Below are 17034 nucleotides of genomic sequence, written 5' to 3' on the forward strand. Positions count from 1 at the left end.
GGGACCGGGTCTGTTCCTGCAGTATGCCAAGATGGAGAGTGTGGTGAGGGAGATCTGCTGTGATTTCCCGGTCACCCCACTGTCTTCGAAGGTGTTGAACAAGCTGATAACTTAGGGTGATGAGAATCATTTATTAACTTTGTTTTGTAGAGTTCTTCGGGGGGATCAACCAGGTGCGGTCTGTGTCACGTGGAGGGCTTGGGAGCGGGAACTAGGGGATCCAATGGAAGACACTGATTGGGTTATGGCCCTGTCGCTGGTGCGCACAGTCTCATGCAATCATAGGTTTAAGTTTCTACATTTAAATTTTGTACACCATACGTATATTACACCTGATCGTCTCAACAAAATTGACCCAGCTAGAGAAGCCGGGTGTCCCAGATGTGGCGAATTGGTCGACTCCTTTCTACATCTGGCTTGGTCCTGTAGGGAGGTGCAGCAGTTTTAGCTGGAGGTGGCTGAGAAGATTGAGAAGGTCACAGATTTGGGCCTCAAAGCAACGTCGTTGACATGCCTCTTAGGCATGGTAAAGAGCCCACGGGGAAGGAGAATCCCATACAGAATAACACAAGTAGCTATACTGCTGGCTAGGCCCAGGGTGGCCATAAGCTGGATGAGTGCCAGGAGCCCATCCATTCATTGCTGGATACGAGATATACTGGAATGGGGAGCCGCAGAAGAACAACGTATGCGGATAACACGCAGGGAGGAGGGGGCACTAACTGACTTGATCGCATGGGGAAGTTTATTGGAACGTTTCACTGTCACAGAGGATTTAAGCTCTGAATGGAGCACGGACGCTGATGATTGACTGATGGATTGTACATGTTAGATACAATGGTGACAACCAACTGTGGCTATGTTCAAACTCTGGTACTTATATTGTACATATTGATTGGTTACATAAGGATATTATCCAGTAGGGGAGGCTGAGGGGAAACATTACAGCTTCAGCTGCTGTTGATACACATATCTGTGATGTCTCATATTACTTATGCACTGCATTGTTTTTGTTGGTTCTGCATTATAAAATCAATAAAAACAGAGTTATTAAAAATAAAATAAAACTATAACTAATGCCCTAAGGTAACCAAAGCTCACACCACTGCCATGCAGTTTTTTCACCAAACATTGTTACTGCAAATATGACAGTGATATTATCAATGATGTCATGAGGGCCATAATTTGTGGGGTAATTAGCAGTACATGGTTAGGGCGTGAATTATAGTTACTTTAGGGCACGAGTTATAGATACTTGAGGTAACTCTAACTATAACTGGTGAATTTCAATGGTTTTGTATGTTTGAAATGTGAGCCTAACTATTACGTCTCTTTAACATTTGTTTTTTTAAGTATATATATATATATATGTATATATATATATGTATTTATATATAAACACACATTGACATACATCCAAAACACAACATAGACACACTATTGACATCACACACATATACAACACAACCACAACAACCAACACAATTACGCACTTATATAAACAAATATGCTCACACAAAAGCTCAACTAAACACATCTCAACAATGCCTACAACCAGACTGCAACACTCACCTGAATGCTGCACACAGCAACACAACACAAAACCAAACATACACAACAAACACCAGACCCACATGTAAATGGCACACATACAGACACAAACACATCACTCACTCCATCTCCCTCTACCTCAACCATCCAATACACTCAACCCCTCCCAAGTAAAAGCTGTGAGGGGCCAGATATATGCCTGATAGATATCCATTCATGAGGAGGACACCCCTGGACTATAGGCAGGACACAAGTGAGGGGCAACGCAGGCAGGGGCAGTTGTACCATCCACACTTTTTATACTGTCACATATTTGTCACAAAGGCATGGAAACAACACATGAGAGTAGTAGTACATGTCTGAAGACCTGAGTCCAACCTTCACACAGTGTGTCCCATATTGTGTATTGCAGTACAAGTTATTGTGTTATTGGAATGGTAGACATGAACTGACCTGCACTCACAACAGCAGGCACCACATTACACTTACAGGCCCATTGCAAAGTGCACACATGGACACAGTTTACAGTTGTGATGTGCAGTGTATTTTTGTGCAAGCATTCATGTGCTAATGAATACTTACACCAAAATAATATTTGTGTAATTCAACTGATTTTTAATACAGCTGTATCTCCAATGATGTGTTGCAGATATACATGCCACAAGTTTTTAAAACAACACTACACTGTGACATGTATATTACTGCACTGTGTCCGAGATAATGTCAAGTGCTAAGACAACATCCACAGGTAATATGTAGTACTTACCTCCGAGTCCGGTGACATCATGTTGCCTCTGTGGTCAAGTGACAGCAGCAGCGGCAGGTCTTGTCCGGTCATGTCCAGTCGGAAACGAAAGTGGAAACGGAAAAAAAGGTAGGTTTCTACCTCATTTCCCATCCATTCCACCAACTCAAGTGTGGTGGTAACACCACCACAGTTGTCTTGGCAAGAAAGCACATAGTGAATGGCTTGGCGGGAACAGTGGCTGGAGTCCCACCACCAGCCACTATTTCCAGATCTGCTGTTGACGCAGCTGTCAATTCTAGCTGGAGTCAGCAGAACTCAAGCAGTCTTTCGACTAATGTCCCACCCTCATCTAATTAGGGCAGGCGGACTGCCAAGGTGGTGGACGGGTTTCCCAGATGGAAATCAGATGGTGGGACCGTTACAGCCAAGAACTGAATCGGGCCCTCAGTCTTAAGTTTGTAAACAGGCTCCTGATTCCCTTACACCAGATTCCTGTGTTGACCGTGACTGTCACCTGCCTTGGCATTCCTGAATCTGATAAGTTATGCATAGCTTGAGTGGATGGGGTGGAAACTTAGATGTATGTAAAAGTCTGTGTCCTATTCTCCCTCTAAGTATTTTGCAGAGTTGATCGATCTAGAATCATGCAGTGTTTTATAATGAGGTGCATTGTTTTTTTATTTTGAAAATAATGTTATGATGTACATTTTAAGAAACATTTTGTTTACATTAAATGGTATTAAGAAACTAAAAATAAAAATTACATTGCGTTGTCTATTTTCATATCGGTTACCTGTTTGCAGACTTTGATGTTCTTGTTTCTGAAATGTGGTTATTATATTTTTAGATCATCATTGTAGTGACAGAAATGCTCCAAGATGCCAGCTTGCTCTTAGATGACATTGAGGACAACTCGAAGTTACGACATGGCTGTCCTGTGGCCCACAACATTTATGGCATTCCCTCTGTAATAAATTCAGCAACTTATGTTTGTTGCCTCTGTCTTGAAAAGGTTTTGACCCTTGGCCACCCTGAAGCTGCGAAAATATTCACTCAGCGTTTGCTGGAAATGCACCAAGGACAAGGTTTGGATATTTACTGGAGAGATACCTACACATGTCCAACCGAAGCTCATTATAAGGCTATGGCCTTGAAGAAGACAGGAGGACTTCTTGGATTGCCTATAGGCTTAATGCAATTATTCTCAGGCTATAAAAGTGATTTGAAACCCATTATTAACATACTTGGCCTGTTTTTCCAAATAAGGGATGATTACGCCAACCTAAAATCAAAAGAATATAGCGACAGCAAAGGTTTTTGTGAAGATATGACAGAGGGCAAGTTTTCCTTTCCTGCTATACACGCAATATGGTCAAGACCAGAAAGTACACAAGTGCAAAACATCCTTCGTCAGAGGACGGAAAATGTAGACATAAAAAAATATTGTGTGGATTATCTTGAAAAGGTGGGGTCTTTCGAGTACACCAGGCAAACCTTGGGAACACTTGAATCAGAAGCATACAGAGAAATTGAACAGCTTGGGGGGAACCGACAGCTTGTAGCACTAGTAGACCATCTAAGTAAACTATACAAAAATAATGAGCAGGCTTGCCTACCTTCAAGTGTCAGTGTATGATTTTTTAAATTGCTATTAATGGTATAAAATGAATCTACTGCCTGACAACATCACCACCCTCCTCTTGCAGTACCGAATGATTGATTTAACATTAAGGGGCTGATTCACAAAGGTAGGCTTAGACTTTTGGTCTAAGTTTAGATCATGTAGTGGATCCTATTTATTTTTATTGGGAATCAGGAGATGGCTTAGCCTTCTGGCTTGCGGCCTGTGCCACAGTCACCTAGTGACTTTTAACCAACTTAGGCTGCTCTGTTTCATCACATTTATTTAATTATTTCTTCTAAGATGGCAGCCATGTTTATAGTTAGAAATATGTTTTAATTTTATGTTATCAGTGCCACTCTGTGAAGGTGTCGCTATCAGCGTCAAAGATAAATAAGATATGTAGGTATTCACATTATGTACTTTCCCACTTACGGATGACAGTGACATAACGTACCTTTTCAGGGAATTGTTTATATAATTGCCGCCCCAAGCATGCCTTCTTTTTTATTGTTTGGGAGCATCCCTGTATCAGGGGTCCTACATGATCTTTATAAATACATCTCACGCAGAGTGTGTTATCAGAGGGATTCCTACTAGATGCAATCAATGCTATCCATACTACACATCGCCTTGATGCAGACCCAGTCTTAATGTCCCCATGGAGTATGATCTAGAGACCTTGTTCCAAGGCGCAAGGGCTGGGGGGCTCTTCTCAAGGACACGGTACTGGCAGATTAGGTTTATCACACGTAGCTCTCTTTAGATTAGAGATTAGGTTCATCATGCTAGGTTATATGGGCCTATTTCACATCTATTTCACATCTTATGTTGTCACAAGATAGAGGGGGGTCTTTATATTCATTACTCTCATTTTTACAATTCTGTTTCTTGCATTGTTCATTCTCCTAATCATTGCTGCCCATGCAATTTACAGTAGATTGCAGACTTGTTAATAAAACATATTGACAACTTTCCTCATCTCCTTCCTTTCCTGCGTGCGACTGAGACTTGTTGCTCATGTGAGAAAAGGGTAATCTCCGTTTAACTACGACTCCACTGAGATGTTGCACTCTTGAGTCCATGCGTAAAGTCTGCCACAAATCATTTTTTACTTTTTCGGCTTTTAGTGAGGTACTGCTTATAAACCAGGAGGGTTGGGCCGACAATTGCGACTTGTTGTAGGACTGGGCTAGTCGCCTACAAACAAAAGTGCTGTCATTCCTAAACTAGCAGTGTTGCCTAGAACAAGATTCCAACTACAACAACCAAAAGTTAAAGTTTACCTTTGTGAATCAGGACCCAGTTCTGTTATGGATGCATTGACAATCCTGTACACGGGAATGTTTACTAACCAATGTTTATCTTAAAAATATTATCATGGTATATAAAAAGGTAAAGGAATTTGAGCTATAAATAGGATTTTTATCTAATATGTATTCATGTGTATATGCTTTGCTAATCTGAAAACAATGGCCTTTGCTCTTTCGTCTTCTGACTGTTAGCAGTTCACAAATATTACAGTATATTTAAAAAGTAATCTCAAGGAAACGACTTTGACTCTTCTTTCTGATTTGCTGCTTTGTGCATTATTAAAGCCAGTTAGATTTCCTGTATATTTGTCAGTGCTCTAAGCCTGATTAATCAATAAATTCAGACTAGTCAGTTAGAATAATTGTGTAGAAAATCACCTCACATGCCCTCCTCATTCAGACAGTCTGGGTGTCTGGCAAAACAGAAATTCAACTTTATGGGCTGAAAGGGTAGAACCATAACCAATTGGAATTGGAGTTCCCAATATGCAATAGAAAAAGGTTTTTGAAAGATGGTGATGGACTGAGATGGCTTACCGAAGGCACCTGAACAGATGGTCCTTCCCTCCATGCTAAGGAACTGTTCGTCAGCCAAAGTGTGTCTAAGAGCGAATTAGATTGCTTACTCCCAGGTGATTATGGTGTGCTTTTCCCCATTGTAGTAATGTATAGTTTTTGAGTATCTTTTAATTTGTGTTCTTCTTTCTCTCTTACTGAGTTGTGTACTGCAAATGAGGTTGTTCTCATCAAGGAGCCAAAGGAGCATGGACGTCAGTTCACTGAAATGTGAGGGGCAGCGGAAGTGACATTACATGCCCTTTGACCTCCACTTTTACTCACACACAGATATTTGCACATACCCACAATTCACACTTACATACACTTTCTCACATAAACACTCTCACCCGCAAGCACGCACACAACATGCACTTAAAAGCATTTTTTTACTTACCTCAGCTACCATGCAAGGGCATATTCCAGCTAGACTCCATATTTATTATACTAATAATGAATAATAGAATATTAATCACTATTGGAGTGATACAAAATTGACAGAAAACAAAGAGAGTGAAGCCCCAACTGACGTCCATAAGGACAGCAGCCACTCTGTTTCCAGAACTGATTTTGGCACCTCTGAGGTCAGGGGTCCAAAGGTAGTACCAGAGGTCACAAAGGGCAAGTCAGGGGTTGCAGCTACAATCCCTGGCGATCCCAAGAAAAGGAGAGGTAGTGACGGAGACTTTTGTGGATAAATGAGGCACAGCAGGCGGTGACATCTCCTGTCTTTTAGTTTCTCCTGTGGTAGAGGGTCAGATATGTGAAAATCACCTTTGGTTTTTGACTTGCTGCAAAATACCTTGCAGTCCTAATTTTAGGCCCTGCACTTGAGTAGTTTGATCTCTGTGGTAGCTCGTCTGCATCTTCTAAGATGGGTGTCCCTTCAAACAATGCCTGCTTTAGCTAGCTCTCATGGCCTCATACCAATAACCAAAGGCTAGGATTGGAAGGTAACTCTCATCTTAATCACCTTATTATTTAATTGACAACTAACAGGGTGAAAATTGGTATCTTGTAGAAGCTTTAGAGGATTTCAAGAAGTATTAGTAGGCTGGCACATCGTTGAAGAATATGTGCAGAAAGCATTTCCCCAGACTCATCATCAAAAGCAGCATAGAGTTACATCAGGACAGCCTCCTCACTTTTACTCCCTTCACTCTTTAACAAGCATTGGCAAAAATAATAGGTCACTCCTATGAGAGCTATTGGCTTTGATAATGTTTTGTAGCCATGCTGTACAGGAGCATCAATATTTTGCAGTATGGCTATGTGAGAAATAGGGTTGTTCTTTGAGGAACGTGCGAGTCCTTCTCAAGCAATAGCCACAATCCTTCTCAAGGTGTACCACAAAAGGTCACTAAATCAACCTGTGCTTAACTCTCTGGTAGCTTTGTACATAAGCAGTCAGGCTTAACTCAGAGACAATGTGTAAAGTATTTATGCAGCACTTATCTAGCAATAAAGTGGACATCAACACAAGGGAAAAAAACACTAATTTAGAAAAAACAGAGTCAAATTTAGTAAATTAGTTGACATCAAAACAACAAAAATACAATCAGTAGACTTGGAGCTAGGAATTTTTAAATATTTTAGGGAAACCGAGTGCCTAAAAGATCAAAGCACCCACTGTGGTGAACTAGTCGCACGCGACCAGAGCAAAGTCAAAAGATATAGCCAACCATGATGGAGCCTGGTTTGGATACAAGGAGTGGTTTGGGCCCAGTTTCCACTTAAATTCAGACATGAAAGAAATTTCAAAGAAATATGTCTGAAAAGGTAAACTTCAGCAGGGCAATGCAGCCAGGGGTGTCACATGAAGATTTCTACATTTGGATTTAGTCAGCTTTATGGAAGTTGAAAATCTGCAGTGGGGCAATGCTGCAGGCTGTAGCCAACGAGGGCTCCACTAGGCCGGATACTCTTTCGTATAGGAGTCGCTGAACAAAATCTGCTACTTTGAAGAAGAACGTAGCTTGAGCTACTGCAAAAATAGGCCAACCGGTGATGCACCTTGGGCAGATCGATGAGCAGGTAGGTCCTGATCCCCTCTTTGTTCTCATAACAGTTTTTGAAAAAATGTATGCCCTAAGCTTTGTATTTTTGCTGGTTGGGCACCTTTGGCACCACTTTTAAAGGTCCAGGACTGGAGGGCGCCATTTGGAGGGTCAGGACTCATTGCAGGCTGGGTCCAGGTGCACTTTGCTAGTTGTTGGACGGAAAAGTCCTCTGCATGGTTGGAGACGTGTACACCTGTCGTGGGTGCCCAACTGTACTAGTTTCTGGATCCTTAATGCTGATTTTTGTGTTATAGGTAAACACAGATCATGTGTGTGTTATCCATGATACAGGCCTGTCTCATGGATTGCAGTTTTGTTAGACGGAGAAGTCTGCCCAATGCGCTACCCTCATAGTGGTGGATGGATACCACCTTCATCAGGACTTAAGCAGCAAAAACGCAGTGGTGACAGCATACTGTGTTGAGATCAGTAGTAGTGAACAGATCTTTTTTATCCTGTATCACTGGAGTGAGGCCTACAGGATCACTTACCTTTTTTAAACTTCTGCTTCTTTGTGTGTAATTACCCTTGGCCTACATCGGGTAGATGTGGAGTAGTGACTCTGGGCTGAATGTATGTGTGCTTGAGAAGGCTACAATACAGGGATAGAGCAAGGTAGTGTAGTACATGTAGAATTAGTGCATGTACTGGGTGTATGTATGCCTGCGAGGAATACATGACCTAAAGGATGTAGTGCTGTGCAGTGTTTGCACAATGACAGCATGCACTGGGTGTATGTGTGCTCGAGTGTAGTTTAATAGGGTGAAGTGTTGTGTAGCGTGCACATGGTGAATTTGTGTGCCACTAATATGTGTGTCTGCAAATAGCACTCCTGGTACAATACAATAGGACTGCAGTACTGAGCAGTGCACACAGATGAATGTGTGTGCTGAATGCATGTGTGTCTATAGTAGCACAATGCATGTAGGTGATAATATTGGACAGTAAGTGTGCTATGAATGTACTATGAGTGTGCCTCATTGGTACATTACATGGGAGACCCTGGGTTCCATTGTGTGAAGCCCAGGCCAAAGACATGAGCAGCAGAGAAATCTCCCCCATACAGATTTGTGTATTGCTGCATTCCTTTGAGCTGGATAAGACACACAAAGAGAGGATGGGGCCCCCCCATTTACTCTTCAAAAGGTTCCTCTTTGAATCAGTGCTAGATCACAAGGAAGGGTCTTGGATACATCTCAGGAAAAAAGGATGGGCTGATAAGGAAATCATAGGGTGTAGGGCTAGGAGCCTGGGATTAACCTTTTTGATGCCCATGCCATTGTCGCTGACATCTAGGTGTGAACTCTGGTCACTCCTGTGAATTGTGTTTTGGTTCAATCAGCTTCAAGTCTTGCCTGCTGTCACAGACAGCCTTTCAAGGGGAAACAAGAAACAAGAAGTGGACACTCCAAAAGGAGCAAAATCCCAACATAAAACTTCAAAGCCTCAGACCTTAAAACACATTTTGGTGTCTGGAAATAGACTATAAGAAGGGGAAGTAGAGACCCAAAACGTTGTCATCTGCCAAGCATCCAAATTAGCTTCATGAGAAGGTGAAGCTCGCCAAGGCTTTGGCCTATGACCAGGACTCAGGGCAAAGGCCTGCTAGTGTCCCTGTTGGGAGAGGGGTCATCACCAAAGGAAAACCAAGATCACTTGCCCTGAAGCCTGGAGCACCAGTGCCTGCCTGTCTCCCAATACTAGTGTGCCCTGTGAGGAAGAGAAGAGCATTGAAGGGAGTGAGGACCAGTGGAAAGCCCTACCAAGAAGATTCCCTGAGCAAGATGTGAGGAGAATGGTGGACACCGATCGAGTTGTTGCCCATGTGCAGGAATGGTCCGGTGACTCCCTTTTGCCAGATGAGAACCGCAGTGATCTAAGCCATGAGAGAATTGCCATGCTCAGGTTGGGGATAGCTTTGGAATGTTCCAACTTGAGGTGAGAACATCTAATATTTTTGAGGTAGCTGTTGGATTTGGAACCCAAATTAGTACCTTACAAGGACTCATGATAACACATGTAATATTATTAAGGCTCTCTGAAGGGCAAATCAATTGATATTAAAAACTTTGGAAGATTATCGACTCGCTCGCTTACAACTGATATTCCTTTTATTGGTATTTCTGATCGTCTGGAACATATTCGGTTCAAATCCTAATTGAATTACCTTTTACAGCAGCACCTTCCAGTAATATGAGTGGAGGATCTTGATGGATAGATTCAGACAGTTCATTGTAAACATTGCTTTAAACTTTAGAAACACTCACAAAACCTTGCAAGGGTCAAGATCAATTCCAATCAATCAATCAGGTATTTGTAAAGTGCAATACTCACCCATGAGGGTCTCAAGGCGCTGATTGGCAAGTGCAATAGGTCTGGCTTATGAATGGAAGTACTTTTTGGGTCACTGGTGGGTGTAGGCACTCAATAAGTCATTATATACAAATTCCATCACTCATCTTTAAAATCATGAATCCATTTATGAATCCATTGATGCATTCTTCCATTTACCCTCTGAACAATTGCGATAAAACACACACAATCTCAATAATGTATGCAACATGAATTAAAAGAATGCAAGTACAAAAGCAGAAATATGCTACCTTCTAATCATGGTGGCCCTTTGTTTGCAACAACAAAACTAAAATTAGAAGTGAGTCTCTGTTTTGCAAAGGTATTTCAAACTATCATTGTTATTAATTTCAAGCATGGCTGCCACCTTAAAAACCAACAACTTTGCCTTCTTGAAATGATAAATCAATGGCACACTATGATACATATGATCTCCTGGTTTAGAAGAAGTGATCACATGGAATGTGGTGCACCGCAAATGAGCTGCAAGCAAGCTACCCGTTTTCACTGACAGCTCTTCGTAAAGAACATTAAAATAAAAGGAGGAGAAGCAAAGAAATGAAAGGGTAGCTATAACAGGAGAACATTGAAAACTAAAGGACTGTCCAACCAGGCCTATTACTGAAGCATGCACAAGTGATTGGGAAACCCATTATTCATAGGGCAAAAGACCCAATGCAGACTGAACCGTTACCCCACGCAGTTCGCTGTCATGGATGGGCACAGAGTGCAAATGACAGACAGACCATTGCCCAGACTATGGTAATCTGTGAGATTCAATGCTACAAAATACCTGTCTGTAGGCTTTTATACAGAATAAAAAAATCTACCCTTCAATGCCTATTGACTTCATTATATGGTTCTCACAATCATTATGTCAGGCCTACTGTCTTTATCATAACTTTTCATTATACACAATCAAGGCTAAAACCTTTATCATTGGCTTGTCACATCAGCAACTCAGACCTACTGTGTGGGTTCATGAACCTTCAAACAACGCAACTATCAGGTATTCTGTGATAAATTTATAAATATGTACAAAATACAGTTATGGAAAAATACAAAATTACTTATAATAGAGCCTAATAAGTTTTACCAGTGTGCAAATCGTCTATCCCCATGGTTTGTTCAAGCGGGTCATCATCACCAAAACCCATGCCTACTCCAGTAATCTGTGAGATGCCATGTAACAAAATTACTGGCCACAGGCTTAAGCACAGTGTAATAACAATCTACACTTCAAAGTGGTTCGCCTTTAACATATACTTTTCACAAAAGTAAGGCCTACTTGCTTTGTCATAACCTTTCATTATAAACAAACCACACATTAGAAATCTGGCATAACCTTTCCCAATTAACTGATAAGGCCTCTACCCTTTACCAATGGCTTCACACTGTATACAGCCCAAGCCTACAGAAGCACGCAGAAGCTGGCAACAATCAGGTATACATTTATAAAATTATAAATATGTACAAAATTACTTTTGACAAAACAATACACAGCCCCTCTCATTAGGGCCTAACTTGCATCATCATGGTGAAATTCCTCTCCCAGAGTTTGTCCGAGTGGGTGACCAACATTATAACCTTTGCCTTCTATGGTAATCTGTGAGATTACGTGTAACCAGATTCTACATCCTGTATCATAATGCGACAACAATCCACTGTTAAAGGCCTACTGGCTTAATAATAAATAAACAGGCAGACATATGGCATTGGGCATAACATTTCCCTGCACATCAACCAAGCCTATAGCTGTTATCATTGGCTTGTCACCATAACCAGCCCGGGGCCACTGTACTGAGCATAAACATTCCCATAAGGCAACCATCAGAATGACAGTAAAATTGCAAATGTATGCAAAATTGCAATTCACACCTATAGCCATGATTATGGTGTAGTAACCATAGCAAATATTGCCCAATCAAATCCTGTAGTCAGAGGGAGCAGCATGTGAGTGGAGACTAAGCTCTCTTTAAACAGGACTCTGAAAGCTTTTTTTGTTGATCACATAAGGTCAAGAGACAGTTGCATTGTCAATCAGACCTAAAAACCCATATGTTAATGGTAAACACTGTAAATTATCTATTTATTGAAGAGCATTACAGCGTCATGTGTGTATGCATCTGAAAGCTCAAGCTCAGGCAGCTGGATAAACAAAATGATCACAGCTGTGTGGAGGGCAAGTACCTTTTTGTGGAAGCACACAACTTCTACCCATTCAAAACATACATCTGGCTCCCAGAACATGGGCACAGCCCAAACCCCTCTCCTGGGTAATCTCACTTAATTGCGTGGCAACAGATGTGCTGTCAAGCAAGAACATAAAAATGATTTATTCGCATGGGAGGTCAAATAATTTTGTCCATGTTTACAAAGTTCAACCGTAATACTGCAATGCAAGTGACAACAGTTAGGCAGTAGTTTCAGAAGTTTATTTAATACATGTAAGCAAATGTTTGGTAATACCGGTATAAGGGAAAGAGCAAGAGTATCAGATGGGCATGTTGTTGGGTATTAAAACACTTGATACCTACTTCTTTACAAAACCGATAGTCAAAACTAGGCACCTTGATGACATAGTTAAATTACATGAGGGGTGTGACATATGTTCATTCCCCATCTTCCTTTTGAAATATTAATGTTGAAGGATGGCTAGGATAGCATATGGTATTAGACATAATTTTACATAACTTGAGGGGCACAACCCAGCAAAAGCTCAATAAGTGAATTTGCGGGGAAATAATAAAGAGTGATTGGAATGGAACCTTAGTGCAGCAAGGTAAAACATTTAGGTAATGGTTGAATCCCATCCCATACAAAAGCTTAATGTTTGAGGCTTTACAATATCTGGTGTAAGCTAAGAGGACTCGAGGACTAGGTTTTATTCATTCAATCAATCAATCAATCATTAAATTTATAAAGCGCACTATGTACCCGTTAGGGTTTCAAGGCGCTGGGGGGAGGGGGTGGGGGGGGGGGCAGCTGCTATCGGTCGAAGAGCCATGTCTTGAGGAGTCTCCTGAAGGTGAGGAGGTCCTGGGTCTGGCGCAGGGAGGTCGGGAGTGAGTTCCAGGTCTTGGCGGCGAGGTAGGAGAAGGATCTGCCGCCGGCAGTCTTGCGTTGAATTCGGGGAACGATGGCGAGGGAGAGGTTGGCAGAGCGGAGTTGGCGGGAGGGGGCGTAGAAGTTGAGTCTGTTGTTCAGGTAGGCGGGTCTGGCGTTGTGTAGTGCTTTGTGCGCGTGGAGTTTAAAGGTGATCCTCTTGTCCACGGGGAGCCAGTGGAGGTCCTTCAGGTGGTGGGAGATGTGGCATCGGCGGGGTATGTCGAGGATCAGACTGGCGGATGCGTTCTGGATGCGTTGGAGTCGTTGGATGTCTTTTGTTGGGATAGAGTGCGTTGCTGTAGTCTAGTCTGCTACTGACGAGGGCCTGGGTCACAGTTTTTCTGGTTTCCGTCGTGATCCACTTGTAGATTCTACGGAGCATGCGGAGGGTGTTGAAGCAGGAGGAGGAGACTGCGTTGACCTGTTTGGACATGGTGAAGGCGGAGTCGAGGATGAAGCCGAGGTTGCGTGCATGGTTGGCTGGAGTAGGTGGGGGTCCCAGTGCGGTGGGCCACCAGGAGTCGTCCAAGGCCGAGGGGGAGCGTCCGAGGATGAGGACTTCCGTCTTATCTGAGTTTAGCTTCAGACAGCTGTTTCTCATCCATTCGGCGATGGATTTTAATCCCTCGTGGAGGTTGGCTTTGGCGGTGTATGGATCTTTAGTAAGGGAGAGGATGAGCTGGGTGTCGTCGGCGTAGGAGAGGATACTGAGGTTGTGCTGCCGGGCCAGTTGAGCGAGGGGTGCCATGTAGACGTTGAATAGCGTTGGGCTTAGCGAGGAGCCTTGGGGGACTCCGCAGATGAGGTTGGTGGCTTTGGAGCGGAAGGATGAGAGTCGGACTCTCTGGGTTCTGCCGGAGAGAAAAGAGGAGATCCAGTTGAGGGCTTTGTCTTGTATTCCGGCTTCGTGGAGACGAGTTAGTAGGGTGCGGTGGCAGACCGTATCGAAGGCGGCGGAGATGTCTAGGAGAATGAGGGCTGAAGTTTCGCCGTTGTGCATTTGCTGTCTGATGTCGTCTGTGGCGGCGAGGAGTGCAGTCTCGGTGCTGTTTCATTCAAGTCGTACTTTAGACTTGTATTTTGTTTGGTGGTTAAAGAGTTTAGTTCAGCTAGTGCTAGGATCACAATTATTCCAAGACATCTATGTGATGCTTGCCTCGTTTATTTGAAGCTCCATGGTGTTAGAGTTTGAGTAGGTTATTGGTAAGCCTAGGTGCTGGAAGGTAGATCTCCTCATACTACAGATTTCAACGTTGTCAGCTATATTCTGGCTCAGACTATAGCCTTCAACCTGAAAATTGCCATGTTGTTTGCCTCTGTTGAATGGGATGCTTTCCAACTGAGCTTAGAGGAGTGATTACCAAGTACAGCATTCAATATTAAGTGTGAAGATATGGGGAAAAATTTGATTTCTAGGATAGAGATTTTGCATGTAACCTTTTTAATATTTAATAGAAATACATTTATCGAGCTCGTCTAAGAACAGAAGGACTATATACGTTTATTGTGTGAAAGGAGGCTTGATAAGTTAGCCCTTCTTCAAACTGAGATCTACAGACACGGGGAAAAGATTGGAAAGATATTAGATTGGCAAATAAAAAGTAATGGAAGTATGCACCGTGGAGTTTTCAAAAGCTATGCTGCGAAGTCCTAATTTTATTAAATACTCAAAGGCTAGAACTATGCTGTCTTTCCTGCTGTTTTCAATGAAAGTTTGTATTGGTTTTTAACATATTCACAGACATTGTACTTTTTTGGCATAACTCCAGTAAGTAGACATTTCTTATGCATTCACTGTCCTCGCTCTGTTCGTATTATTAAAGCTATCATTGGAATTTCCCACCATAAGCTATGTTGTGCGTGCAGTTTCTCTAGGCAGGTGTTGAGTTACCATATTGTGGTTTGCCTCTTCCTGTTTTTTCTTGTGACGTTCATAAATCATTTGTGTACCTTTTTAGGTTGAGCCTAGACTGCGGGCATGCGCTGTCTGGAAGCCCTGTTGTTAGGGGTATAGGCATTTGGTCCCACCTGCCGCTGTCTGCCACTTCCAATAGGTTGACAGCAGTGTCGTTCTTGTAGTGCTGTCTCTTAAATGGTTTGGCAGACGATTCGTCACTTCCTGTACTTGGCCAAGGAGCATCGGCCAAGTACAGTTTACTTATGTCTCAAATGTTTTTCTGTTGTTTGGATGGACTATTTTTCTTTGTTTCCTGCCTCTCGTGTTTGTCAGTGAGCACTCATGTTCATGCGTGCAGTTTGTTTTCCGCGTTTGCCTATTACTTGGTCCTTAGTTTACACAAGCAGTGATTACAAGTAGTTGTGTTATACCTGTGTTTTTTTTTTTTTTGCTTTATATTGTATGAAATCGACCTAGGAATGAATCCTCAACAGCGGCTCTCCCGGCACAGCGGGTAAGCCGATACTACAATATTCACTGCATTCGGGGAAACACACCCCATAATACTTTGCAGGCATTCATTTTACAATACATTTATGGCCATAATTCAGCCTGTGGTGGTCCTATGGCAATAGGACCACCACAAAACATTCATAATGATGTGCTCTTTCTTACAGCTGAGAGGAGTTTGTGTTATAAGGGCCTTGTTAGTATCCTGACATTTCTGCTTGGCCTGCAGATGTGTAATGCTCGCTACATGCTCCTGACATTGAAAGGATAACTGCTCTAAGGCACTACTGACTTAGCTGGAGCAATAGGGACATCTAGCCACCACCAGTGGTACTACACCTTCTGCTAATGAATTAATACACTTTGGGCCTGATTTATGAAAAGTTAGCGCCGCCTTTTTGTCATTTTTTGATGCAAAAGCAGCACAAACTTTAAAAATATAATTATATTTTGTAAGTTTGCCCCGCCTTTACATCAACAAAATAACGTAAAGTCAGTGCTATCTTTTCATAAATCAAGCCCCTTATTTCTGATAAGCATTATGGCCGTCATTACAACCCTGGCTGTGCAGAAGACCGCCAACACACCGCTGCGGCAGCGGAATTCCACTACAGCTATTACGACCCACAGCTCGGAATCTGCCAAAATCCAGACACCCACACAAGTCCGCCACACCAAAGGTCAGTGATAAACTGGCGATAACAAAACGACACCGTCACACCAACTGGAATACACCCACACTATCACGACCCACGAATCCACGCGGCGGTCTGTCAACCGCGGTATTCCATTGGCGGTACACACCGCTGTGCTCAAAATACACACACATTTACAAAACACAACCACATTGGACAATGCGAAATACACACACCTGCTACACATACACACACCACTCCCACACACCCAATCCAATATAAAACACACACCCACATCACCCACAAACCCTTACTACCAAAATTTCGAAAGAAGGCCAGAGAGAGACACCACCAGAAACAAAACTAGCAACCACAGACACACAACATCATCACTCACACAACATCCACGCTCCTCAGACAACACACACAAACACATCCCCTCACACATCACAACACACACCACCCCACACATCACCCACACCACATCATGGCACCTTAACGACACCCCGGGTTCTCTGAGGAGGAGCTCAGGGTCATGGTGGAGGAAATCGTCCGGGTAGAGCCACAGCTATTCAGATCACAGGTGCAGCACACCTCCATTGCCAGGAAGATAGAGCTATGGCAGAGAATCGTCGACAGGGTAAATGCAGTGGGACAGCATCCAAGAACACGGGATGACATCAG

The 17034-nt window shown here is 42.7% G+C and overlaps 1 protein-coding gene across 1 annotated transcript in view; it reads left to right on the forward strand.

Annotated features, from left to right (window-relative positions):
• LOC138296011 (geranylgeranyl pyrophosphate synthase-like) overlaps nucleotides 1-5471 on the forward strand; it is a 137729-nt gene extending 132258 nt beyond the window's left edge. Inside the window, exon 4 of the mRNA XM_069234714.1 lies at nucleotides 3147-5471. Within this exon, the coding sequence (XP_069090815.1) occupies nucleotides 3147-3935 (789 nt within the window). The 3' untranslated portion in view covers nucleotides 3936-5471. The remainder of the gene's footprint in view (nucleotides 1-3146) is intronic.
• Nucleotides 5472-17034: the final 11563 nt, after the last annotated feature.

This window comes from Pleurodeles waltl, chromosome 5 (genome assembly GCF_031143425.1).
Source record: "Pleurodeles waltl isolate 20211129_DDA chromosome 5, aPleWal1.hap1.20221129, whole genome shotgun sequence".
In the NCBI taxonomy this organism is placed as follows: Eukaryota; Metazoa; Chordata; class Amphibia; order Caudata; family Salamandridae; genus Pleurodeles; species Pleurodeles waltl.